At 43.7% G+C, this 27848-nt stretch overlaps 2 protein-coding genes across 2 annotated transcripts; one reads left to right on the forward strand and one right to left on the reverse strand.

Annotated features, from left to right (window-relative positions):
- The first annotated feature begins 445 nt into the window (after positions 1 to 445).
- LOC112451782 lies at positions 446 to 27821 on the forward strand. Its single transcript, XM_025011638.1, has 14 exons — positions 446 to 947; positions 1472 to 1768; positions 1928 to 2347; positions 3553 to 3597; positions 4061 to 4417; positions 4654 to 5126; positions 6290 to 6519; positions 20886 to 21197; positions 21418 to 21794; positions 22053 to 22307; positions 22489 to 22963; positions 23145 to 25378; positions 25508 to 25686; positions 25875 to 27821. The coding sequence occupies exons 1-14, from the start codon at positions 558 to 560 to the stop codon at positions 26632 to 26634; spliced, it is 6804 nt and encodes a 2267-aa protein (XP_024867406.1). The 5' UTR covers positions 446 to 557; the 3' UTR covers positions 26635 to 27821.
- On the reverse strand, positions 6560 to 10663 carry LOC112451784 (RE1-silencing transcription factor). The gene is made up of 4 exons (XM_025011642.1): positions 9831 to 10663; positions 8567 to 8999; positions 6830 to 8036; positions 6560 to 6739 (listed from the first exon to the last, which is right to left on the reverse strand). Exons 1-3 carry the CDS (start codon positions 10144 to 10146, stop codon positions 6869 to 6871), a joined length of 1917 nt encoding a protein of 638 aa, XP_024867410.1. The 5' UTR covers positions 10147 to 10663; the 3' UTR covers positions 6560 to 6739; positions 6830 to 6868.
- Positions 27822 to 27848: the final 27 nt, after the last annotated feature.

Below are 27848 nucleotides of genomic sequence, written 5' to 3' on the forward strand. Positions count from 1 at the left end.
TTTCTTACATATATTTCGAGTCGGTTATTTAGCCGCAACTTAAGAGTAGAATTTCTTCAGAATCATTCTGATACGCAGTACGCATAGTACAAACTTGTCTACGTGACCGCCCGGAATGAACTATGATGAACGAATGAACCAGCGTCGTAACGCAAAACCTACCGACAGAAATAAAAGGGGGGAAAAAAGTTGGAACAGATGATTGTGGTAGACAGAGCGTAGGGGACAGAGCAGCGGTCGTGTGGTATATCGGTACCGCGTGCTTTCTTGAACCGGGTCATCGATTTTTCTGAAATAGTTTCCCTGGCGAGAAGGTTAGAGAGGAGCGGGAGATAAATTGAACCTTTGGCAAGGAATGAGCGAAACGACGATGAAAGGGGAGAGCAGGCAGGGATGAGAGATAGAGGAAGAAAGGGAGGACGTAAAGCACACTTTTCACCGTGGCGTTTTCTTTTCAGGTGAACGAGAGGCTCGCCATCAACGTGAGCAACAGTCCTCTGTCGCAAGTTGGTGGAGTTGGTGGCGTTGGGGTAGTGTCCGCGGCGGAGTACAGCGGCATGGGAGCCGGCGGCAGAGGCGATCGGCAGAGGATATCCCTCTTGCCGCCTGTCGGCTCCTCGGTGACGTCTATACCATCTCCTTCTGCCGCCGCCGCATCGGACTACCAGCAACATGCGGCGGCGGCGAGGAACCCGCCGCGAGTAGGCCTCATGCCCGTCCAGCCTGATCAGTATTGCAGTCGCACCCCCGTCGACATGTCCAGTCTGCAGCAGGATGCACCGCCCTTTAAGAAGATCCGTCTGGGGCCGCATCAGCAGGTCCAACAGCTGCAATCGCAGCCTCAGCCGCGTTGCCTGTCGCCCGCGGACCCATGCGGGGGCAAGCAGGAGCAACAACAACAACAACATGTCGTGCAGTTGCAACAGCCACTTAGGATAGACACCAGGGTGGGTACGATGGACAGTTCGCTTGATAACCGAGAGATCGTCTATCTATTTAATAATTAGAATATATTATATTTTGACGACAATTTATTACTGAGAATAAAAATAAGTTAATTTTTTTTATTGGCAATACAAAATTACATTTTAGGTTTAATTCGCTGTTTAGTTAAGACCTATCTCATGTTTGCATAATATCGTTCGTTTATAGTGTTGAAAATCAAAATATTGGAATAATAGTATTAATTTTCGCGAAATTATATTAAATAAATAAATTAGATAGCAGTTAATCACATTCATAGCTATGAGTATGGAATGTAAATTGAGATTAATTTACGTTCTCCGAGAATAATTGTATATAAATATAAATAAATTAATATGTAACTAAATATAGAATTATTTATAATGTATATCAATACTTTAGATTAACTCGGTATTAACTAAACAAATAAATAATATACATAAATTGGATATAGGAAAAGCAATGAAACGAAAATTGGATACAATATGATATGACAAATTTTTGCTAGGAGCAGCCTGCCGTAGGAGCGTACACGCCGCAAACGGAAGCTATTTCGCCTACGCTTCCCGAGCCGAATACGCAGGAGGATGCACAATATAGAAGTACCAAGGACGATCTCTTACAGCAAATTGGTAAAGTCGACAGAGAGATTGCTAAGAGGGAAAATCAATTGAACATGTTGCGGAAGAGATTAAAAGAACTGGAAGAAACAGCAAATAAGCCTCTGGAAGTAAAGGACACTGAGGAACAGTCACAGCAACCAAAGCATCAATCGATGGCGCAAAAGGTCTACGCTGAGAATAGGGTAAATTATGTAAATAATATTTAAATACTTTTACATGTTGAGCGTCAAAACACTTGAATCAAACTTGAATTACCGCATATCTTGCGCTTGATGTGTTAATATAAATTTGTTGGAATATTGGTTGAATTGAATTTTAATTCGGCATATTTTTATTAACAGAGAAAGGCAGAAGAAGCTCATAGACTTTTAGAAAGACTGGGCCCCAAAGTAGAGCTACCTTTGTATAATCAACCGTCGGATACAAGCATATACCAAGAAAATCGTACACGGCATCAAACATGTATGCGAGCCAGACTCATAGCTAGGCTTCGGAGAGAACACGCCGAGCGCGCGTCTCTTCATCGGCAGCAGTCTCAAACGTACGCCATTTTGGTTCAAGAGTGGCATCGTAAGGTGGAACGGTTGGAGGCAACGCAGAAGAGGAAATCGAAAGAGACAAAGAATCGCGAGTTCTTCGAGAAGGTGTTCCCTGAGTTGCGAAAGCAAAGGGAAGACAAGGAGCGTTTTAACAGAGTTGGTGCTCGCATCAAGAGTGAAGCTGATCTTGAAGAAATAATGGACGGTTTACAAGAACAAGAGGTATATTCTATTATTGTAGTATGCGTTTGCAACGAAATGGTCATGAAATGAGCAACATGACACATTCCGAAAGAGAGAAACAAAAGTATGGTGAAGACAAAAAGGATGGTATAGGGAGAAGTAAAAGAAAGGCACGTTACTAAAGTAATATTTATTAGATAAATATTCTGCGACAAAATTATAAGCTGAACAAAAAAGGGGACTTCTGAACAGACTGTAAATTAATAAATGAGAGAGTTAAGAGACACTTACTTAATTTTATTGAATTAGCGACCTTAAGTTACAAAATAAAATAGAAATTATTTTGGCATGCAAATCTCTAATCTGTCGCCATTTTTAGATAAAGCTATTTATTTATTCAAATATTCAAAAAAACATACAACGTATAATTTTAATACAATATAGATTAAAATAAATTTATATAGAATTGATTAATACTAGTTTTGAGTTAATTTTATTTTTTTGTTGTAATTTATTTTTATTTCAGCTATCATTGATTAATTATTGTGAGCAAAGTAATACGCGTAGTAAAACAGCTAAACTTGTATATGTTAAAGACAAATATCTTTATCAAAATTTTAAATATACCGAAATGTACGCGAGTTTCTAATTATATTCTAGATTCAGCGAAAATTAGATATATAATACTTTCTTTTGTATTTTTTGTGGATTTGTTGTCTCATCTCTTTCTTCGTTTTTTCAAGAGCAACTCTGTGAAAGCGCCATTTTCACATCAAAGGATTAAAGTGTTTGTTGGTTGATTATAAGTAAAGGATGGTAACTGACAGTTTCTTCCTATCTTTAGACATTTGTTTTCTCTCTTGGTCTTTTCGTGTATGCTGACCAGGGAAAGGATGGCAAACTGGATAAATGGATGGAGATGATTGGAAGTTACCATCGGACTAATAGAGACGCGCGGGATAATAAAGTTTTAATTAATTCAGATTCATGATGCTCAGTAGAAAAGTTTTTTTAAATAAAATATCCCCCTGCAATTCACGATATTGCATTGAGTCTAACTTTTTAGAAAATTTTTCTAATTGATATTTTATGAGTGATTAATGCTTCATTTAATAATTTGTTTAAAAAATTACTGTGTTCTTTATTTCTGTTTTTCTTGCTGATTTCTTTTTGATTAAGTTTTGTTAGACAAATTTTGATGATAATACTTCATGGAAGACATCTAATTTATACTGATTTCCCAGGAAGAAACATTGCAAGATTTAAAAAATTCCATTAAAGCTCGTCAGGTTAGTAACGTGCACTTGCTCGCTTCACCCTTATCTCATGCCATACATTAGTTATGGATCGTATGCTATGCATTGGTTGCAAACAATGCATTAAATCGGTACTTAAAATTATGCAAACTTAATGTAACAAATTGAAAAAGTGAGAAATTGGATCCATAATTATTGCTAAAAATTATCATAATTGGTTACGTATTTTTTGTATGTAAGTCTTAGTATTTATATACAAAGATATTAAATTCCACATTTTATTTCATAATAATAAAACATCATTTACACACATATACATTGCAATGTGTTTGATCGATATACAGCCAACTTATTTTAATAATATACTTGATGTTAAAAACCATCCAAGGCTTAATTAATGAGACAATGGGTTATGGAGAAGTACATTGATAAATATATTTTAGTGTTAATGTTATAAAAAAATAATTGGTATATTGAAAATGATATTCTCTTTAAGATGGAGGATAAGAAGATGCGTTCGTATGCAGTTATACCGCCTCTGTTGTTGGACGCGAAGCAACGAAGGATCGCGTTTCAAAATCGGAATGGATTGCTCCAACCAGAGGAATTAGAAGCTCTTCACAGCGAACGTAAATTAATCAATGTGTGGAGTTCGGTAGAGCACGAATTGTTCAAAGAGAAATACCTTCAGCACCCTAAGAACTATGGAGTGATAGCTCAATCGTTAGAACATAAGTCCGTTCCAGATTGTGTACATCACTACTACCTCACTAAAAAAGCAGAAAATTATAAACAGCTTCTACGAAAATCGCGCCAACGGACGCGTAGCTCTCGGAATAATCCGAATAATAAAGTAAGTATGATATTAATCGTTTGTATATAAAACATGTCAATTATTTTTTTGCAATTTTTATCTATATCATACTAATATATTAAAGAAAAGTTGTTAAGGTAGTTTACGCGCGTTTGCATATAATTAAAGCATGTATATCGTATACAATTATATGACATCAAACTTAAAAATTGGAAAATACCTATCAAATTTTCGATAATATCATCTGAGATAAATGTCTCTTGTAATTGTTTCAGGTAAATAATACCAGCTCGACCATCGGACCTATAGATATTTTAACGACAGGCGTAACAACAAGGTTACAGCGGGAGCAGCAACAAAAGACTCAGGAGAATCCTCAGAACAGTTCGACAACGGCTACGTCTACATCCACAACTAGCACCACGGTCACATCGAGTGTATCGTCAACAACTGTTGCAACTACGGCAGTAACGACGACGACGAGTCCTTTGAGCTCGATAGCGTCGGGCGTTAGCGTAACGACGGATTCCATAACGGCGTCAACGACAACGACAACGACATCTGTCCTGAACACCACCGCGACGTCGAGCGTCTCAACGACGTCGACGGCGCCCAGCGCGAAGGATTCCAGGGAGGCGAGTAAGGAGAATAAGGAAAACAAAGTCGATTCGAAGGAATCTCATTTCATAAAGGTAGAGTTGAAAGAGGAACCGCAAGAGCCAACGTCGGGGAAGGACATTAAAGTAATGTACGTGTGACTTTTTTAATCTATGTTTTAATTAAATTTTACGCAACATCTCGTTTCACGTAATTTAAGTACGTACTTAAAGGTTTTACATATGTAGTTGATTATGCGATTATTAAATTTCGGAGTTATTGAGATATGGCATATAGAAAGTATCAGTACGGTAGAACGTATTTTAATATGTACGAATATGTTGACTGAATATTGTTACGCGCATATCGTATCCTTTAGCTTTTATTTTTTTTTTTGTTTCCTCAAGTGTGCAGTACGTGCAAGCGCACAGTACGATATTAATCATTTTCGATACGCGAATAAAAAAATAAAAAAACTTGCGCGGCTCATTTTGTGCGAAACGCGCATATCAATTGGTCCCGATTCTGATCTATATAAAAGCGTGTACGCGGACTGATTGAATGAACCGTATCCATCGGCTGGAAGATATTCATTCTGCAAACACACCCCACTCCAACGAACCAATCTCAATATTGTCCACGGTGGGAGAGGCGACCCGCGAATACCCATTTAACGATTACAATACGCCGCTCGGCGGCGCATGGATATTACAAAAACGCGCGCAAAAAGGAGCTTAATCTGCTTTTTTTTTTCGGCGCTATACTAATAGAGATAAGTTTTACTTATCGACGGTGATCTCGCGCGATAGCCGAACGGAGGAACAAGTCGTTGAAGGGTGGTAAACGGCTTCGGGGATGACGGGGATACGCCAGGAGTGATGAACGGGGCGGAGTGAGGTAGATGTGGCGGTGGTGGCGGCCTGAGAAGGGTGGGTGGGAGGGAGATCAATTATTAGCAGATTGTAATGCTAATCAATGGTTACCGGTTAGTGGATTATGTTTACGTAGGCTTTCATCACCGTAATTGACTCGATGGTTGGAAATGTGATTCTGCCCAATGAGAATGACGAGTGTCGAATTCCCTGCTGCTTCTTAGGCATATATACAAACAATCAGCAAAATTTTATCCAGAAAAATATTTTTTTATCACGAAGAAACCTCACGTTTTATTTGTTGAAAAGTAAAAATACGATTGAAACAGAATGTTCAATGGATTGTCGTTTAACACGAGCGCGCGTAAAGTTTATATTTATATTTTATGCGGTTTGTATTTGTTTAAGCAAATTTATTTTATGTGCGTCGATACTGTTACAGAATGGAAGGGAAAGGCACGCTGTCATCATCTGCGTCTTCATTGAATAACGCGACGAACGTTTCGACCATCCAATCAGATTTCAAGGAATCCAGTAAAAAGAAGCCAAGTTGCAGGGATTCGAGCAGTGGTGCTAATGTGGCAGCTAGTAGTAGAATAAAAGACAAGAAGAAGGAGAATCATACTCCTATGGAGACCAGTGACGAGGAGGCACCGTCGATCGACGTCATCGGTAAGTTTAGAGCTAATTGATATTTTGTATCTTTATTACATTCTACAATAGTTTGATTTGATTGCCGATCTATTTTATTTGCAATTAAATTCGACACGTGCGCAAATATCGATAGGTACTTTACGTTCCATCTGTGAAGTGTCTTTTCTCTTGTTCTCGAGCGGGGAATCTCTTTTTCTTTTCCATGGGTCTTGATGTTGGGAATAGATGAAGGAAAAATCTGAAAGCATAAGAATTGCACATTACGAAAAAATATTGCTTCTTTTTGTCGCTTAAAGGCAAGAGTTTGTAGCGTTATTTTAATATATACCTAGCGAGAAAGAGCGAAAGGGAGCCGTGTCTCTTTGTTTCACGAAGCATCCTGGGTGGATGACGCGTCCGCGTCACGACTCGACGCATTCGCTCCATCCGTGGTGCTTTGTCTCTCCTCGTCATTCGCGTGGCAGAGTTTCCGGTGCTTGTGCACGAAATAGTAACTGGGGAACTTGCAGCCGCAGATCTTGCAGGGATAGTACTGCACGTTTAGATCCAGCAATCTGACCTCCCGTCTATTTCCGCGTGCGGCATCTTGTCGCGACCCGTGATTAACGCTCTCCCTGCCGCCGCCGCCGCCATCGTCGCTGCTGCCAGTCGCCTCGTTGATCCTCGTCGGCAACAAATGCCGTTTGGCGTGCTTCCTGTAGCAGTACTGCGACTTGAAGGTGTGTTTGCAGTAGTCGCAGGTGTAGCAGCCGCCGTTGTTGCTGTTGTTGCTGCCGTCGTTGCTCGAGTCATTGTTGGGGCTACGCGCGTGGTCACCTCCTCGCGTCGCCGGTCCGCCGTTCTCGTCGTTCTCGCTCGACGGATCCTCGCCCTCCGGCAGCTGGCAACTCCTCGGCGGACGTGTCGGCGCACCGTGTGGTCCGTGCGACGTCGCCGAATAATTCTCGTTCAAAACACGGTGAAAACGCACCGGTCCGTCGCAGCACGCGATGTCGTATACCACGGAAAAGACGGTACTCGTACTGGAAGCCTCCTTCGCGCCCGAGACTCGGGCTCGGCGACGAGACGAACGTGCTCGGTCATGCTCCGATATCGCGGCCGTATTCTCGTTATCATTGCTGTCGTTGCTACCGCGGTTGCGATTTGATGCTCTGCTGTCGGCGGATGTTATTACACACGGTTTGCGTGGTTGATCGTTAGATGATCTAGCGGAACGATCCTCGATCTCTTCTCCTCGTTGAGCCTCACGTTCTGTCGATCTGTCGCTGTTATGGTGCATGGGCGAGTGCGTCCGCGAAACGGAGGAGGGAGCCGGCGAGATCGAGCGCGACGGCGACGGTGCTCTCGTCGCAGAACTCGCCGTGCTGCTGGTCACGGCAAACGCGGTGAACGCGGCCGCGGCCGCGGCCACGAACGGCAGGGTGGACACGGTAGACACGATCTCCGGTGTTCTCGATCTGTTGGAGTTCAATCTCGGACGTTTGTGGTGCGCCATGGACGGCGAGGACCGCGGCGACTTCGACACCTCGCCAGAGCTGCAAATATTTGCATAATTTTCTATTAATCTTGAAATCTTTAAATAATTCTAATTTTTTAAAGATTTTCTCTTGAAAAGAAATTATTATTGTTATCATTATCAGTATGACTTATTACGTATTTTAGTTACATTATATAGATGTTATTAAAATTTAATGCCATGCGAATTATTTATATTCGAAGTCGAATAATTTAAGTTTACGATTAATTTTTTTCTCAAAAAGAATGCAATTTTTCTTCGGTTCCAAAGGAACGTCATGGCTAAAACGAGATAAAAATTGAAAATCTATTTTTTAAATTTTCTTTTCCCGACAAATAATAAGAATTTCTTGTTTACTGTAGAGTATACTGCCTTGGCTAAATAAAATTTTTTAAGCAATTATGATAACAATATAAATCCGAGTATAAATCTTAAAAGATTAATAAATTTATTGGATTAATCTCATTGCTGCTAAATATCTTGTATAAGATCTCTAGCATGTGAAAGAGATACCAAGATAAGATTATGCAAAAAGATCTGATCACGAACCTGTAATGCGTGCACTGCTCCTGCTTCTCTCTGGGCGCGATAACGCTGATTCCGGGTGGTATGGTCGGTTGCATCAACGGTTGCATCGATGGCGGCAGATGCGACATGGCAGTCGGTGCCGGCGCGGCCGGTGGGTACGCGAGCGGGGTCGTCGGGGGCCAGCAGAGCGGTGGGCCTACTACCAGCCTGCTCGGTATAGGTCGTAGGATGCTGCCGGCGGTCGACCCGGTCGTCGTCGACACAGACGTCGGCATCGGCGGCGTCGGCAAAGACGGCGGTGCCCTCAGCCTCAGCAGTGCGGCCCTGCACTGCTCCAATGCACCCGGCATGTGCAACAAATGCGTCGCCAGCAGCACGCTGTAAACGTTGTCCAGCGTCACCTCCAACCGTCCGGTGTACATATAGTTGAGCAACGGCGCGAACGCTTCTCCACCTAGGTCAGACCGAGAGCCGGGATACGTTAAACGCGAGTTGATATATACTCCTTTGATTTTGTTTGACTTGAAGGATTTAGCTTGCTAGAAGAGAAATAATTGGTATTCCTAACGTATTGGTATCCGCATGATTTCGCGAATACTTAACCATTAGAAATTATATTGGAAGATACTCTGTTTATAACTAGAATTTGGTTCACGAATAGTGAATTAAGATACGTAGATTGCTTTTTTGGAGTATCGTGATTTTTATTGACATAACTGTCCGACGAATTGAATTATTTTATTGGAGAACGTTTGCGATACGAGCGGGAAACGCTTTTGTTTGCAAACACTGCAAAAATAGTAGACTTATGTCACTTGTGAAACGGGTGATTCAATTATTGGATTGAATTGAATTGAATTGGATTGAATTGGGTAACTATTGGAAAATCCTAATGAGAGATTGGAAGTAACAATGACTGCGCGACCGCTAAAAATTTGTTAATTATTCTCGTCTCGCTGTTGGCTTATTGTAATTATTCGAAAATAATTCTGAAAACATTGTATTTTGTTGTGTCACAAGAACAAGCAGGAAATATTAATACTGACAGATAATTCTTTGGGCACTTAAATTTTACATTAAATACTTTGACAAAAATTAATTTTTAATTAATTTGATTGATTATTTCTAAGTATTCTCAATTTATCTGAAATAAATTTTTTCTCGCATATAGATTTTATAAATAAATCGAGAGAGGAGTATCACGTAGTCTTCTATTGAACTCTGTTCTCGCGAGAGCAAGACAGCCGATATATCGTTAGTGATCTAATTTGTGATCTGTATTTACCGATGGACGAGACCGACACGGAGGTGACCGGTCGCTGCGACTGTTCGTTGGTCGCCGTGACGGCGACGGTCGCGCAGGCAGGGTCGAAGGGTGAGTTCGTCGACGACGTCGTCGCCGTCGTCGTCGCCGCGCTCGCAAGCAGGGCCTTCAGGTATCCACTGTGAGCCGCGAGGACACCCTTGTGCGCGACAAATTGGTGCTCGCCCTCGTTACCGACTCGCACCACCGTGTCGGGCGGCGAGAACGTGTCCTGAAGACAAGGGTAGCTGGTGCCGGTGGCACCGCCACCGAACCACGCTCTGTATAAACCATACATCGTCGTTCAATCCTTTGTGGATCCGATTCACTTGTCCACCGATGTAGATCCTTGGGTAAAGAATCCTTTAAACTCAATTTTTTCACGAACGTTTAAATTAGAGCGTCTTAACGTCGTTCGTGACGTGGGGAGGAATTGCAAACGAATAGGAGCTTTGCGATTGGGACCCTATAAGCACTGATCGGATCGTAGATTGATGTCGACACCAACGTTATTCTCTCGCAAGATCCATAAGACGGAATCAAAGTTCTTTTACGTGTTCCTTCACGATCTGTTAAACGTTTCGCGATTTTTAAGCTTCAGTAACTCGAAGTCCGATCGTTTCTCAGATCGAATGTCTTGAAAATCGTGTCACGATGATCCGAAAGTCACTGATCTCTCACGCGAGATCAGCGCGTATACAAGTCAATTGAGATACCACGATCTTAGATTCGATGCGGTACCGTTCTCGCGAACGCTCTCAGCGCGGGCCGATCTTGCGGCTCTTCGTGATTTGAACGCCGGAACGCCGGCTGGCAGGCACACCATCGTCGCACTGTTTATCAGCTGCGCGTAGACGCGCTCGGGTTTTTCGAGCCAAGCTTCTACCACCTACGCCGCGCCGCGTAGGGTTGGCTCAACCCCCTTCGGAGCGACCGAGAACCGCCCCCAACGAGCGCAGATTGGCGGCATACGTCGCAATCGTGGCTAACTTGCACCTGCGCCCGGAGAATCAGTCTTCTCTACCGCGATACTACAGGATGCGCTCCTGATCGTGCCCTCGTTTTACGCACGATATACGAGAGATGCGAAGAATTCGCAGACTTGGAAAGATCCTGTCGGGTCTCGTTAGAAGGGATGACGATAATTAATCTTTCACAATTAAGCGTCGTTCATCCCGCGATTAATTCCCTATCGAGAACAAAGCCAAGAATTAGATAACAATTGTGCAGATAAATTGCGGACCCTTTTACCCTTCGAAAATTTTTGCACGAAACAGTTTTGAATAAGACTTGACTTCTACGATCTACATATAGATAACACGTCGCGATGCGAACGCGTGTATCGTCTCAATTCAGGGTGCAACCATACTATTATGTCACGCTACGTTATAATTACGAGGCTCGAGATAATAACACGTTTAATTCTACATATTGAAAATCACATGAGAATCTTGAAACTTGAATGCTATTTCTCGTCGCGCGAATGAATATTAATTGATTGAATGTTAATGGATATATTAATAAGAATATTAGGACATATATATGTATATATATATATTAATAATTGGATAAATATTAATTGATTGCGTACGAAGATTGTATTGGAAGAAGAGCTCGCGATGATAGAAATACCACATTCGAAATATTACATTGTCCAGATATATAATCGCCAGTTAAATCTCTGTTTTTAATCGACGAAGTACTCGGCGATTCATCGACGTTTCTTGAATTAAAGACGAGTTTAAAAACTAGAAATTCTCTTAAGAAAGAAAAAAATAGTATCTCTAGAATTGTAATCTATCGAGCAATAATCGACGTCGTAATTAAAAAAATATGCATAAAAAATGGATTCTTCTCACGTGCGATGAGAAACAGCATCGCAATTGTGGCGATAAAGGCTGATCTATTTGTCGGCTTCAAATGAGACGTTAAACGCGATGTGGTGCAAACGCGAGTGATAGGAAAAGACGAATAAAGAGAAGAGGAGATAGGAAACGTCTTTCGAGAGCCGACTGGATAATGAGAGGAGAAGAGCGCTCTCGCCTTCCGGAAAACGATCTTTCGCCACGAGATGATGCGTCTTTTGCCGGTCTTTTCCTTTCTCTTTCTTTCTCCCTCTTTTTTCGTTCTCTCTCTTTCTCTCTATCTCTCTATCTCTTTCGTTCTCTTTCGCTCCGAGACCCTCTTGCCTGCGCCTGGCCTGGCCTCTGATGTTTTTCATCAAATTAACTCTCGCAGCATGAGAGAGTACGCGCTTCTCTTCACTCCGCGGCACCGTGTTTGCATAATATCGTTTATAATTCAGCTCGCGCTGAATTCCACTTTATTCCGGAGCCACGATCGTTCGCTCCGGCCCTCTTCTTCGTTCTTTCCTCGTATACACTCCACCCGGGGAAGGCACCCTGCTCCACCTCTCGCGCGCGCGCTGGGTGCTCGGTACCGCTGCGAGACCACCTTTGCTACTCGTCCTCTCCCTATCCCTCATCTTGTCAGCGGTTTCGGTTTTCATTTACGAGGAAGCCGAACGATATTTGTTCCATTTTTCTTTTTATTTTTCCGGGAGGGAAGTTGATTGACAGTTGAATGGCAGAATTACGATCATCGATGATTAGAATGATTAGAATGATTTTACTTTTTTCGTATAACGGGTAAAATCTTAGATTCGCTTGTTTTTTATTGCAAGTATAAAAGAGTGTTATATATAGAGGACATATTTTGGAATATCCGTATACTTTTCATTTTTTGTTATAAGAAAATCATTTGTCCGAGCTTGAGTTGATACGATGGCATAAAGAACACATCGTTTCCTTTATCTTATTTCGCTCATCTTGGATGACCGTCAGCCAATTCGGTCGCCGATTTTTTACGATGCGCTCGCGTCCATAAACAAGTCCGATCGTCGTCGGCGAGAATTCAGGGGTCCAGAACGGAGACTCGGCGATTACGCGCATTTCCCAGGAGGCCGTCGTCCCAAACCAGAGCTAACAGAGGCAACACCCCTCCGCGCTTTCCATCCGTCTGGTTGTCGTGTCGACCCCCCTACCGCAACATCGTCGCGATCAGCGAGTATCGTCGAGATTGTCGTTACAATAGCAATCAAACAATGTGGAATACAATAGATAAGTACCTTGAGAGAAGAAAAAGTTCCCTAAACGTGTCACGTGAACGCTTTTCTCGTCAATCGTCTACGCCTTCGCGTAAAGCCCATAACACAAAACGTAACAATAACAGTAACTAACTATAATAATGACAGTAATAATATAAAATAAAAATATTATAGATAGAAGTTAAACGAGTTATTTGTAAAAATGCCTTCAAAATAATGACAATTATACATATTATTCGCTTTGGGATTATTTCGAAAAGATACGTTTTCGTTTAATTGGCTCGTACGCCATTATCAACGATCACTTTAATCGGGAAAATGGGAATTCGCGCGTATAGGGCCCCGGGACTCCCCGCACCGGAAATAATCGAGGGCGGCGGAAGAGTACACATCGGCGAGGAGGGGGATCCTCACTCCCGGGATCGTCTCTCGAGGAGACGAAAGAACGCTCGCGGTTTAATGCTTCCAACGTCGGTCGAGACAAGCTAAGCAAACACTTTTCGCGATATTACCAGGCCCTGTGCGCGGACTTACCGCATGTTCTCCGCCGCGTTTCTGTAGGAACTCTCTCGAACCCTCTCCTCACTTCTTGTCTCTCCGGTTTCCTCTCATCTGCCTCATCCTTCTGGTTTTTCTTCGTGTTCTCCTCCGTAAGGAAATAAATCACTGTTTCGATTTATTTATTTATTTGCTGTTTTGCGCGTCATCGACTGTCCATAATAGTTTTCTGACAAATGGCATAATTAACTGTGCTGTGTGATAATATAAATTGATGTCAAACTTTTTCTTAAGTCACGATAACATTTTTTTATGCTACATTTATGCGCGTATTTAAGTAACAGTAAGGCACTCTGTTGCGAAGAAGATCGGGAGAACGGAATTATTAGTGATATTTATTGTATCACATTATATGGCGGTATTTTCTTCAAGCTCAATAATTTGATTGCAATGCGCTCTTTGCTTGAAAATTGAATACATTTTCTGGGTAATATAAATTAAAAATGCTTTAGTTGAAATGTCAAATTTATTTACTATTCGCTAAATAAACTTATTTTCAATTGAATAATTTTTTGATAGATTTTTCCAACGTGGTAACGTAGGTATATGATATATGGAAGTCCCCTATTTTAGTAGGAAAAGTTGATGAAAATATTACAAACACGATCTCAACAGAAATTTGCGGATAAATCAAGATACAATTTTTTAGGAAAATGTTATTTTTTTTTAGAAAAAGAGTATTTAAGTAAAGTTAAAAAACGAATTATAGCTAATCATAATTTTTATATATTAATGTTTATAAAACTAAGGTATATATACTTCTTTATTAAATTTTTCTACGACGTTTATTTCCTTATAATCGTAGAAGATTCAAGGTTCTTTCCCTCTCTTTTTTCTGTTTGAAATCCAGCAGTATCCTGTTCAGCAGTATCTCTGGATTAATACACCGTGGAGACACGCGAGAGAGCGATAACTCGATAACATGCAAATAAATGTTAGGGGCTTGCTCCTAGATCACATACGTCATAATTAGAGAGTAGTCGTAGTCAAATTGTTGGGAAAATTAAATGCCCGGGGATTCGTTCGTCATGCCGGTCAGCGGGTGGTGGTAGTGATGAGAACGGAGGACGAAACAGGGGCGAGGGGGGTGAAAACCCGCGCGCGCGCACCTGGCACGAGCTAATTAGCGTCTTGATTTACTTAATCCCAATTAATGCCTCCGCTATGCTGTCTCTCTCTCCCTCTCTCTCTCTCTCTCTTCATGTTCTTGTGTGCACTAGGCGGTAAGCGGGAGCGCTATCGCTCGAATTCGGCACGGGCGCGCGTTTCCGCTCCGCAAATACCGTCGGATTATACACGTGTGAATACACACGGCACGGCTAATGTGCCGAGGCCGTCAGAAACTCCTCCGTGCGCGTATCGCGCGTTCACCTGTACGAATTAACGCTACTTAGCGCTATCGACTCGTCCCGTCCGCTTCTCCGCCGCGGTTATCTGTCCGTTCCGCACAATTGCACGATGGGGCAAAGGGCGTATTTTGCGCATTCGAGACAACAGAGTAATGGAGGAGGCGAAAAGGTTCGTGCGGAACACAAGTCCGAAATAATTTTTTATATGAGAGAAATTGGATGTGGCAATATTGAAAAGATATCGTGGACATTATTGTGATGCTGTAATTTGCTTGGAATTTGCTTGTGAAGTAAATTTTAATTTTTAATACCAATTTCTTGTTTTATGGTCCACGTCAAGATTTTCAATCCCGTCGACAGTTTTATGTCATTTTATGTCGTTTTCTTATCATCTTTCGTTCTATTATAATAATAATGGTCCACTTGTTTCTCGACGTGATAGTAATTGTGATATAAAAGATCGAAAGCGTTTGTGCATTATTTTTGAATATCAGAGTATCAAATTGCTAAATGACAAATTCTCGCGGGATGAATTCGCAGCATCGGCATGCGGTAAATCGATATCGCACCATCGTCCATCGGCGGTATACTTTACATTGTTCCCGAGAACATCATGGTAGGCTAATCACCGTAATTCAATCAGCCGACGAGATGTTTTAAAGGGTCGCGCGCCCGCGGGAGGGTGGACCGACGGTCTCGTCATCAGCGACAGCAACCCCCTCGCTCCCGCTCGCCCACGTAGCGATTGACAGATGTTATTTGCACAAGTAGACCATGATCCAGCCCGGCACGGCTCAAGCGTCACCGAAACGCTACAAGCGATTCCATATTTACATGGCCCGTTCCCCGCTAACGATAATCGCGCAGGTGGCTCGTCAAAGGAGAGAGGGATGGGCCATTACATTGCGCAGAGAGATACAAAGATGCATATTTACACGTTATTTATTCGATGACATTTTTTGCTACAAAAAAAAGTCTATAATTGTAAATTACGAGTATAAACTCATTAATCGTCTTGATACACATTTCAGTGTATTTTTGGCAAGAACATATATTATTCCCCCTTTATTTATTTTTGCGCATAAAATATAGATTTGAATAAATAGTATAATTTTGTGGAATCGATATTTATAACGAGGACAAAATAGAAGAAATGGCTTAACGCGGTAGGACATATTTTTGTTCACAGTACCAGTCAGAAATTACGCATCTTTTTAGGCGTCCCTGATTACGAATCTTTTTAAGCTGCAACGAGGACGTGTTTCCGGCGGAACGCGGCGTTACGGTGAATTTATTGCACGTATTACCGCATCCTCACAACATCGACCGTTCTTTTTGTTCGCCGGACGGTGCGGCGCGCGGCGCGGCGCGGCGCGAGCGCTGGAGGTTGGAATCGCGAAGAATCGCGGCGCGTGTTTGTTTTTAATCATTCTCGCTGGAGCCAGCGCAGGAGAGAGCGTAAATCTCATAAATACATAAATACAAAAATGTCAGCCTGGAGCGAATTTGCAGCGGTCGGGCCGCCGCGCCGCGGGCGGGCGCGCCTCCCTTTTTAGTCCGCGGTGCGTTTGCTTTAGACTTCTCCACTTTTTCTCCTCTGAGCAAATCGTGCCGATCGACGCGTTTTCTAAAGCCGAATCGCACAGAGAACGCTAAAGCGCGAGGGGCTTGTTCTCCAAAGAGAAATCGCCTCGTGTCCGAATGGATTTATTTGTTTCAAATTTTTGCGAACACCAAAGATAATCGCGACGTTGTTAAATCCGACACTTTGATGTTTCTCTGTAAAATATAGGAAAACCTGATCAAGCAGTAAAACTTAAAATTGATCAAAGAATCGAAAGAGAGAGGGAGAGAGAAAAAGAGGAAGAGAGAGGTCTGTTTCGCAACGGTTTGCACGAGGCCAAAATCAAAGGGAATATTTTATTCGGGGGATGTGGGGAATCCCCGCGAGAAAACGACGCGTGCAAATGTCCTTTCGGGTTTGATTACCCACCAGTTCAGCTGACGATTACTTTTGGCCGATCGTAAAAATTCAATCATTCATCAATTACGCGAAGAAGTCTATACGCTGTTCAATGCATGGCCATTCAGCGCATTGCAATTTCACAGGAGGATGTTAAGAATAATTACACACGCGCGCACACACACACACTCACGTACGTGTAATTATGCAGGCTATTCTGCGAGATTGTGGAAAGGAGACGAATTACTCGAATAACGTCTTATTACGGGAGAAAGAAGGAAGCAAAGTGGCAAATTATTCGCGGCATGGCCCTTATGAAATATTCAAATTACCCTTCCTCCATCAACGAACTTAATTAGCGCGGAGGTAATGTCCCCCGTTCTCGCAGCCACATCTTTTTTTCATTGGGTTTATCGTTTGAGCAGGGTTTGACTTCGGCCACGATGGTTTTTATTTCGCTAACACGTTCAATTATCGTGCCTCGATAAATCATTAAAGTATCTTATTGCGAAAAATTTAATTATTTCCTTCTGTCCTAATATCGGATCTTTAAGATCATAAGTTATAAATTTGGTTAGGACAATCACAAGGCCACGCAAACAAAGGCTTCGTCCGTGTTTTAAACTTAATTTGCTCGAAACAGCTCGATATGACGAGTTAATTTGTTTCCGCCTAACATTGGCCGACTGCAATATCCCGATTATCGCGTAACTGCGCATGGGTTCTGTATTGAATGGATTCTCGTATAAATTATTCATTACGACGTTTCATCCAGTTTTAACTCTCCTTTACCTACCCGACCCGCTCTCCCGAGATCTCCCCCCGCGTATTACTTTGAGTGTATGGGGAACGAGCTTTGCGAATTATTCCACGTGACATGTGCGTTATATATTCCACAGGTATATTGTATTCGCTTTGTACTGTGGGTCGCTGTTGGTATTGCTCTTGGTGAAACGTACGCTCGAAGAAAAATCTCGTTGAAACGCTGAGGAAGTGATTACTATAAAGAAACGAACGTCATATTTCGCATAAAAATAAGAAAACTCGTCTGATATAAAATAAGAACCTTTTTCTATTACATTTGTTATTCTCTCTCTTTCCCTCCCTCTTTGCCTCAGAAAATTTTTCTATTGAAATCGGAAAATCCAAAATGCTGAAATTTAGGTAATAATAGGAAATATTGTTAACATATCAGTAATATGCACCGATTCATGAAGATATTCGAACGTTTTATTAATTAAACAATACTGCACGTATCAAATTTATATAAAATCTAAATATTTATGTACCTAAAATAACATGGAATTTACAGTACGCGTTCGAATTTAATTATGTTATTGTCGATCACGTAAATGACAGATCGCGAAAAATCGAGGCACGTTGTACATTTCGCCCGCGTTATTCTCGAACGATCCCGATCGGGCAGCTCGGATGCGGGGGTCCGCGATACTTGGAGATACGCAAATGCGCAAAAATTGCCGTGCAGCATCCTACTTGGCCGGGATTGGCCTGTCGATCGCGGGGCAGGGGCGCGCGAATTACGCGAGAGCGATTTTCTCTCGCTCTCGGGAATACCTGTCAATCAGTGTCGCGAATTCTCACACGGCGTGTTATCCTCTATCCGACTCCCCGGCAACTCTTCCAATCGCGGTATTCGCTGGGTACTCGCGTCCGCGCTCCGGGCACCCCCCGGCGACCCCCGCTCGCCGCACCGCCGAAGCGTTGCACGAGCGCGACGTCACATTGATAATTCCGTGTCAACAATAATCTCGCGTACGATCCAAAAGAGGTGCGGGACGCGCGGCATCGGCATCGGCATCGGCGTGACAGGTCACCGGAGAGCAGACGCGCGCGGCATCCGGAGGTCCGCGATTCGCCGCGATGTACGAATTTTGAGAGAGAAAGAAGGAAAGGGAGAGAGCCCAGGAGTATATCGAACGCTAAATAATTGGCGACGCGTCAAGCGACCATCGTTTAATTCCGGATTTTCATCCGTATTTTCGCTGAATTAGATTAATGCCAGAACAACTGCGACGCGATTGCGTGGACGCGTCTTGATAAAGACGGTGTCAAATTTATTTTTTTATCTTGTCGTTCAATCCAGATTTCCGAATCTTTGCAGGAAATGGAGAGATAATTGTACTTCGCTATAAGTAAATATTTCGTAAATTTCACGGAATATACGGAATAAAATGTTACGGAGTGTAGCCTCTCCGAAACCATCGAGCGTAACATCAAATTTTCTTTTAATTTCTTTTAATTTTCTCTTGTCTGATGTTATTATTTTGATATCTTATTTTACAAAGGCTCATCATCTCGCGGGATTATTAGGTGTGCTCGATTTCGCGTGATAATTGTCGACGGGAGTAAATTTACGCAGTATCGCGCAGGGAGGTACGGAACTATCAAAGCGATCTTATTTAGGAGCGAGCGATGCCGACGTTTGCGGGAGGCTAAGAACGAACGTCAGAACTTTTTAATTGGGCGTCCTTAATTAGCCGAGTCCCGAGTAATTATACTGTCTCTCGCTCCGTTTCCGTGCGCCAACCCTCTCCCTCTCCCCGCGCCGCGCCGCGCCGCGCCGCACCGCTCGTGTTTTCACTCGGGTTCCTTCCGCGGCTCGTGATTAACTATATTTACTCAATTTCATAGCGGATAAACGCGAGTACATTCTCTAAATAGCTGTCGGCAGCCAACTCCGTTTTGCGCGTTTATTGTCGAATGAGAGTCCCACGAATATCTGATTCTCGTTTGAATTAACGTTTCTGGCCCGTGATTCTGTAACTCGTTATGCGATTCTGTATCGTTATCGTTATGTTGTCGTTGCGCAGGTATACTTTATGGTAAAGAAGCTGCGCAACGATACACAACGAGTTACAGAATCGCGGTCCTGGGAAATGTCGATTTTACTCTAGAAAATATAGATAATGGAAGGATTCACTAAAGTACTTGCTAAAGTACTTGAGATCGAATGCTTCAGTTTGAGCGTTTAATTGAAGCGCGTATAATCAGGGGCATCAAGATCAATCGTAAAGTTCGCGGATGTATACACATAGACATATATGTAAAATGTGTAAAATGCACACTCTTCATATTTTTAAATGATAAGTAAACGATAGAAAATATACATTAATAACATTTTCTAGAGTTCCTGGAATTTCTCTTTTGATTGGAATAATTCACAATCTGGTGTGATTTTAAGAAAGCAAAAAAAAAAGGGAATACGTTTTTTGAACGAGGGAACGTATTTTTATTTATCTCATTTTTGGCGTCTACACCAGTTTACTAGCGAGCTTCATCGAAATTTCATTTGGCGACTCTAACGACTCGGAATGGCACACGATCGGCCATTATCGCGCCGCGTGCTCGTCGCGTTTTGTACGCGTTCCGCGTATCGCGCACGGGCTAACACGCGGAGCGCCGTGCATTTATATTTCACGGCGGGCCGCAGACACGTTGGCGTTGCCGAATCGCGTCAATAGACCCGGCCCCTTTGACGTTTTAGCGACAGTGCGCGTCATATCGCAATTGCGCCGCGATAGGATCTAACACGCGCGGCGGTGCAGCGGTGCAGCGGTGCGGCGGTGACGTGGTGTGGCGGTGAGCGCATTGCATATGCACCATCTGATACAAGCGTATCGTCGCCTCGTCCCGCTCTCCCGCGTGCGCTTTTATATTTTATTTGATTTTTATCTGCCGTCCCTCGCGGCGTATCAGCGCGAAACACGCGCTCACTCGTTTCAGAAACGTTTTCCCGCTTCGATCGCGCGGGACGATCGCAGGACTTCACCGCGTTACTCGCGAGAGTCGCGAGAAAAGCGAGCGTTTACGGCTACAATTTTGTAAATTTAGTTTATCGAGAATCATTCGGAAAAGGTTCTTCTTGAAAACACTTTAATCAATTTTGTTCTATTCTTCCGTAGATTTTTTCTGCGAGATCAGATTGTCTGCAGTTTGATCTTCTTGCATTTTTCAAAGAAAAGTCACTATTTTATATGTCGTTACTCCGTATCTTTCATTATTCCTACGTGTCTTCTACATATCTCTGATTATGGTTTCAGAAGGTGGCAGGCAGATAGGGCCTCACGCTTGCACGGTGTGCCAAAACGTCGTCGAGGGAAGCGCGCATAGCCGCGCGTTACCGCGTAGCCAAGCGTCGCAGTACGGCCTACGGGAGGACCAAGTGCCGCCCGGTGCGCGCGTCTGCAACACCTGTCGTTGCAAGGCCGTCCGAGGACGTTACACCGCCTGCCCGCTGCCGGGCTGTCCGAATCTGAGCAGCTCCAAGTCGAGAGTGAAGCGACTGAGAGCGTTGCCCTCCAAGTGGCTCGACCTGCCGCCGGAGATCCGGGAGCCAATCGCTCAAGAATTCCGTGAGTATTCCTAGCAAATTTTTATACAATTCATTCGCGCGCGCGTGTATATAGGGGGTAAATCTAAATTTTATTATATAATTATATGCACCACACTGTCTCTTTACATCTCTGTGTCTATATGTTGTATATTTTTATCTGAGTTTTATGAAAATACTTGACGAATTGAATTTTGTTCAAGTGCTTATACTTCGTGACTAAACCGTCCCGTTTATTTCAGAAATACCGAACAGCGCGACGAAATGCTGCTCGGCCTGCTTCAGCCGAATATCGCGCCGTTTAGCGCCACATCTCGCCGGCGGTACCGAAGTGTCCGAGGATGGTGCCGATGCGTTGTCGCGTCAGTGGACGGACGAGGAGCTCGAGCAGCTCCGCAGGGCGCTCCGGGAACACGGTACCAATTGGCCAAAGGTCGCCGAGCAGATACCCGGCAAGACGAATCATCAATGCAAAAACTATTACTTTACTTACCGAAAGAAACTGAGTCTCGATCAGGTCGTGGCCGAGTATTACGCTTCGTTGGGTGAGGAACGAAGACCGTGTCTGACTGATGAAGAGGAAAGCGGTAGTAGTACCAGCAGCTGTGATGAGCTAGCTGTAAGTGTTTTTCCACGAGTTATTAAACATTATTTTGTTTAAATATATGTTAATTTGAAGTCAGCATTTGAAATGATAAGTATATACATTTACGCGTTAGAAAATATTTCGCTATTCTAAATTACAAACAAAATTAGTTAATATTGAATTGTTTTTGGTGTAATTATTAATTTAAATTAATTTTTTAATAAGAGATTGCGTTAAATTAAATATTTTCTATTTACATATCAGTTAGTCTGACGCAATTTTTTCTTCCAGGTTCACGATTCGAGTGACACAGCCAGCGCAGGAAGTCCAACTATGACGAGCAGTAACGCAGCATCGAGTGGTACTACAGCGACATCGTCATTACCGATGTCTTTCCAACGATCCACCGAACAGAAACTTGGCGAGAAACTCTCGGATATATCCGTGGTATCACTCGTGCCACCCGGATCGTCTCATCAGTCTTCCAGTAGCGGAACCGCTACCGCTACATCCGGTGGCAGGGAAGATTACGACAGCTCTGCCACGGTAAGACAAAGCTCTTCCTTTTTCAGGTTTCAGTTCGTCCTGCATAAAACATGCATGCAATTAGTCTTATTCTTTGCATTGGCATGTGAAAATGATAAATAAAATGGAGTTAAGAAACAAGATGCAAAACAATGTTTTCGTGCGACAGGACCGTCTGATAGAGGTGCGCTAATTGTTTCAGGAGACAGCGGACGAAGGTCAGGGAGGTGCTGACTTAGATAATGGCAGTGTTGTGGTGACTCTGACAACATCTAGTAGTAATACGACATCGTTGCAACAACAGAGTCAACAACAAAGCCAACATCCACAACCACCACCAATTGTTCATTCGCCACCTTCAACAACGAGTAATTCCAACCCGCTTACTGTTAAGGATCTTATGCTTGGGGTCATCGAGATGCAACTAAAACGTGCGCCGAACTGTCCACCACCCGACGGCGGTGGTTCGTCAGCACCCAATAGCTCTAGCACTCCAACGATATCTAGTATCTTGAAGACCGATCATCGTAACGAGATAACGTATGTCCGTGGTTACAAATCGTCATCAAACATGGCGAACACTGCGTTGTCTAATAGAGATACAAATCTAGCAACACTCTCCGTTGTTTCGGGGCCGCATCATGCTCATCGTTCTGCTCCCAGCCCTCAGCAGATTGGTAAGTTTATTAATATAATATTATTATATATAAAATTTTTATATAAAACTTTCTTGCAAAATAATGACTATCATATTTATTCAAAATTCATTCTTATTCTTTTGCTCTATGAGCGTCTTATGTCACTCATGATTCATTAGAAAAATTAAATGCACTCACGATATATTTCTTTTCCTTTTAGGCCAGATGCAGGCCACCATTACTCCTTGTCCACCAGCTGTGCCGAGTAGTCAAGCTTCTTCTTCGGACTTGCTGCCTAAGGAAGGTTTGGTCGTTATGCAAGTGCAACAAGCGCTTCGAGAAACGGAAGGCACGTTAGATTTGAGTATCAAAAAACCAAGACTACAACAAGATTACAATCATTCGATGCAACTTCACAAGCCGCCGACGGTCACACTCTATCGACCGGAACCACCACCGGGCGCGTATTATCATCCTCACGCGCCTCATCCCGAGCAAGGACGTGGCGCGAAAAGTCCATTAATTTATGCTTCGTCACCGCGACCGCAAGCACCTATTACACCCAAGATGAACAAAGTCACCGTACCACCGCCTCATCCGAAGCTATCTCCGAAATTGAGCAGCATGGGCACACCGGGTCACAAGGGTGGCTCCATCACGCATGGCACGCCTGTATCCACGGCGCGTTATGAAGGTCTTTTGCGACAAATGACGCCGCCCGGTAATCCGACAGTTACTGGTGCTCCGAACGCTAATGAACGAGGCGGCGGCAGCGTTGTCAATGCCGGCTCCGCTGTCTCGGGAACGCCAAAAGATACAGGTGGTTCAATTACTCAAGGTACGCCGGTGCTTCCATTCGCGGTAGACAAACGCAGTACGCCCATATACGATTATCATCGTACCATCCGACATTCGCCTGTCACGAGCGGTGGCAATGTTCCACCACCACCACCGGGACAGGGTCCTACAAGTCAGGCGTCGCCTGTGGTAGTGAGCCATGGCGGCAGCCAGTACACTTCTTATTCCACCCCCGGGCGACCGCCACCTAGTTACACGATGGAGCAGCAATTATCCAGCCGGCAGATCATCATGAACGACTATATCACAAGTCAGCAGATGCATGCGCGTGCTCGTGGTAGTAGTAACGCTGGTGGATCTGTTGCTGCTGAGACAACTGTTAAAAGCGAGCCGCCACCGCCGTCGTCGTCCACTCTCTACTATACCAGTACGCCTCCTCCATCACAGACACACACGCAGCCGCGACAAGGCGTCATTCAGAGGCACAATCCGCAAAAGCAAATGCACTATCCACCACCGCCACCTGGTTTGGAAGCGTTCTCCAGTTTAGTGGATGTGGCAGTACAGCAACCCAGTCTTCCGGTGCCACATCCGCACGGCCATCCAGCAGCATCCGGTAGTGGTGGTCACGAGGGACTCGGTAAAACAATGGCGGATCGCTTGTTGGCTGACCGTTACGACAATAATCGAGCGTTTCGCGAGCAAGAGATACAGCGGCTACAGGAACATCGTATGGCGGCAATGCAGGCCGCGGAACATAGATTAGCAGTAGCGGCTGCGGCGGTGCAACATCAACGCGACCGAGATAGAGAACGCGATCTCGTTCATCTGCGGGAAAAGGAGGAACAACGTTTGCATCGCGAAAAGGAATTTCAACAGTTGGAGCACCGTCTTGCGATACAGCAGCATCATCAGCAACGTGAAAAGGATCTCCAGCAGCAAGAGCATCGTCTCGTCCAACGAGAGAAGGATATACATGCCGAGAATGTTCGTTTATTACAGCAAGCCCGGGAAAAGGATATCCAACACGAGCACCGGCTACATCAGCAGCGGGAAAAGGAAATACATCAACAAATGGTAGCGGCTGCTGTGCAACGCGAGAAGGAGCATGAACATCGACTGGCTGTACAACAGCAACGCGAGAAGGAGATGCAGCAGCAGGAGCAGCGACTTGCCATTCAGCAACAACGCGAGAAGGAGCACGCCGAACATCGCTTGGCCGTGCAGCAAGCTCATCGTGAACGGGATTTGGTGCTTCATCAACAACAGCAGCAGCAGCAACAACAACAGCAGCATCAACTTCAGCAGCATATTCAACAGCAACGTATGGAGGCCGAGAGACGACACATGGCGCAACTATACAGAGATCAACAGCAACAACAAATCGATAGAGATTCGTCGAGACTATTAAGCAGCGGATTGTCACAGTCCTCCAGGCTGCAGCAATCTCAGCAGTCTCAACAACAGCAGCAACAGTCGTCATCGTCGTCATCGTCGCGACAGAGTCAATCCTCCAATCAGCCGAACGAGACTCTCACAGCCGCCAGTCTGATTGACGCTATCATCACTCATCAGATCAATCAGAGTGTCGATAATTCTAGTGCAAGCGGATCCTCGGCCAATCAACCCGCGCGTGCGGGCGACCGTCTCTTTCAGGTAGCTGAACATATCTTTATTTTTTCCTCAAGTTCGTTGTACGATACGCTTCATTTTAAGAAGCTTTGCTTTTTGACATTACATGTCACAATCTCATTCTTTTCCGTAAGTTGAATCCGTCTTTTGTAGGGATTTCAACGCGAAACTCAGCAAGAACCTAATGGTATAGCCCATAGTCCCGCTGGTGAAGGTAGCGGCGGTGGAAGTGGAGGAAGTGGCAGCAACAAAGCAATCACTTTCGGCGAACATGTTGATCATGTTGTCTCTAAAGATTATAACACGCCTCATTCGTCGTACAGATCTTATGGGTAAGTCTCCGCGCAAAGCAAGCGCGTCGTTACTTTAGCTCGACATTACAGCTTGCGACGAAAAAATCCGTTCTGTAAAACTACAAATAAAAAAAAAGGACAAAAAATTCGAATAGTTTTCTTAACTACAGTGTTGGCGAGTGTATGTCGTAAATAATAGGAATCTTTTTTTATTTTCTAAACAATAGATATCAAGTTTCCGAAGATCAGTGGAAGCGACGAAAAATTAATGAGCCGGACTCGGTGAAGACCGGAGATGAGCGTCAAATAATACGCGTCGCGCAACAGCAGCAGACGCAGCAGCATCAGTCATCGGGAAAGCAGCAATACCATTCGGTCGAGCCAGTTTCGCCGCCGGAGGCAACTACTAATCATTACGGACGTCGCTTCTACGAATCGAGCACTGCCACATCCACTTCCGGAACTCCCTCCAACAAGCCGCATCAGATATCGCCGTTCGATTATGTGAAGAACAAGATCGTCGAGGTGATGCGTACTGAGGACGACAAGGCCGGTGGTGGCGGCGGCGATGGTGGTGCGGGTTCCGACAGGAACGGAGGCGGTAATTCCGTCGTTGTATCTGAGAAGGATGAAAAGGGGGCTAGTGCGGGAAGTATGGAGAGAAGCCCGTCGAATGGTGGCAACGGAAGCGGCGGCGGCAGCGGCGGAGGCGGAGGCGGCGGTGGTAGTAGCGGAAGTAATGAGATGGTGGTCGACGATGCGGGTGGACCGAATTCAAGTACACGTGAACAACCACCGCCGCCACCCGCGCCTGCAGCTACCACCACGTTCTATCCATTTAGTGCGTTAGGGGTACACACGGGACCACCGCCGGCTCCGCCACCCGCCACAGCCACGTCCGTCTCTGTGACGAAATCGGAACAGATGCAGGCCGAGCCGGCGCCGTTGCTCTCCTCGCAATATGAGCCGCTCTCGGATGAGGATTGATAGTCCTCTATAACCGCTCAGCGTTGTAACTGTTCTTACGCTAAACTGGCATATGCTAGCACGACGATGCACGGCTATTACGGATGCAGAGAAATGCTGTGGCATACGTCTTTTTAGGATACTCGCAGATGATCATCGATTGAAACAATGATTGGTTATATTGGACGATTTATCGACGCTTTACGGGCAATCAGAAGCCACACTGCGTTCTTGTCGGTCGCCAAATCCTAATCTAATTTAAGAGACTTCTTCTTTTTATATATACGCATATAATATGCATATGTAGATATATACATATATATATAAATGAGAATTTGCGATCTCCGGCGAGGTAAGTGGAGAAGTATGATGTTTTAAACAAAGTCCCACACACATATTGTTGTTTTACGAACTCTTTGTAACTTGATTGTATTTTTAGTCAAAGATCATTCCCGCGTTATGCAAAGAGAGGTAAACACACATACATTTACGAAACGAATACTTGATTTTATTTACCTTCTCACGGTGTTGCGCTGGTTTTCACTTAAATACATAGCGACGAATAGTTTTATCTAATAATTAGTTTTTTGCGATGTATAATTTATAATGTCGATATGGACATTAAAATTATCTGTATAAATATATGTATATGTACACGTCAACGTGGAAAAAAACCTATTACATTTGACCCCCGTGATTTTGATGGGATCCTTTTTTAAAATCTCGCGAGTTAATTGTACAGGTTCGGATTTTAGTTTAGCGAAATTTTATTAACGCGATGATTTCAAAAACATTGTTACATGATCGTTAAGTAACATGTACTCGCCTATACATATACATATTTTTCACTTTTTAGGTTTTTCGATACTCGCAGATGTATATGTGTACGTTAGCGTTTCATTTCGCAAAGGAAACAAACCGGGATCGGCACTCGATATATATCCATTCTATTTCGTATGTGTACTGATATACCGAGTGCGCGAAGCTTTAGTCGTTCGATCGAGGTGAATTATTATTTTTTACGTTGACTTGGGCTTGATCAGTCCGCAAAAAGACGTCGGTATACGCGCAAGCATTCGATCAGTGAAACATCTAGATCTATATATGTATATCCCATGTTCACAATACAGACGCTTCTTTTGTACATAACTGAAAAAAAAACTATATATATATATCGTTAAGCGATAATAATATACAACGCTAATGAAGGCGTGCGTGTTTTTATTTGGAATGAG

Source organism: Temnothorax curvispinosus, unplaced genomic scaffold (genome assembly GCF_003070985.1).
Source record: "Temnothorax curvispinosus isolate PA1 unplaced genomic scaffold, ASM307098v1 QBEX01002543.1, whole genome shotgun sequence".
In the NCBI taxonomy this organism is placed as follows: Eukaryota; Metazoa; Arthropoda; class Insecta; order Hymenoptera; family Formicidae; genus Temnothorax; species Temnothorax curvispinosus.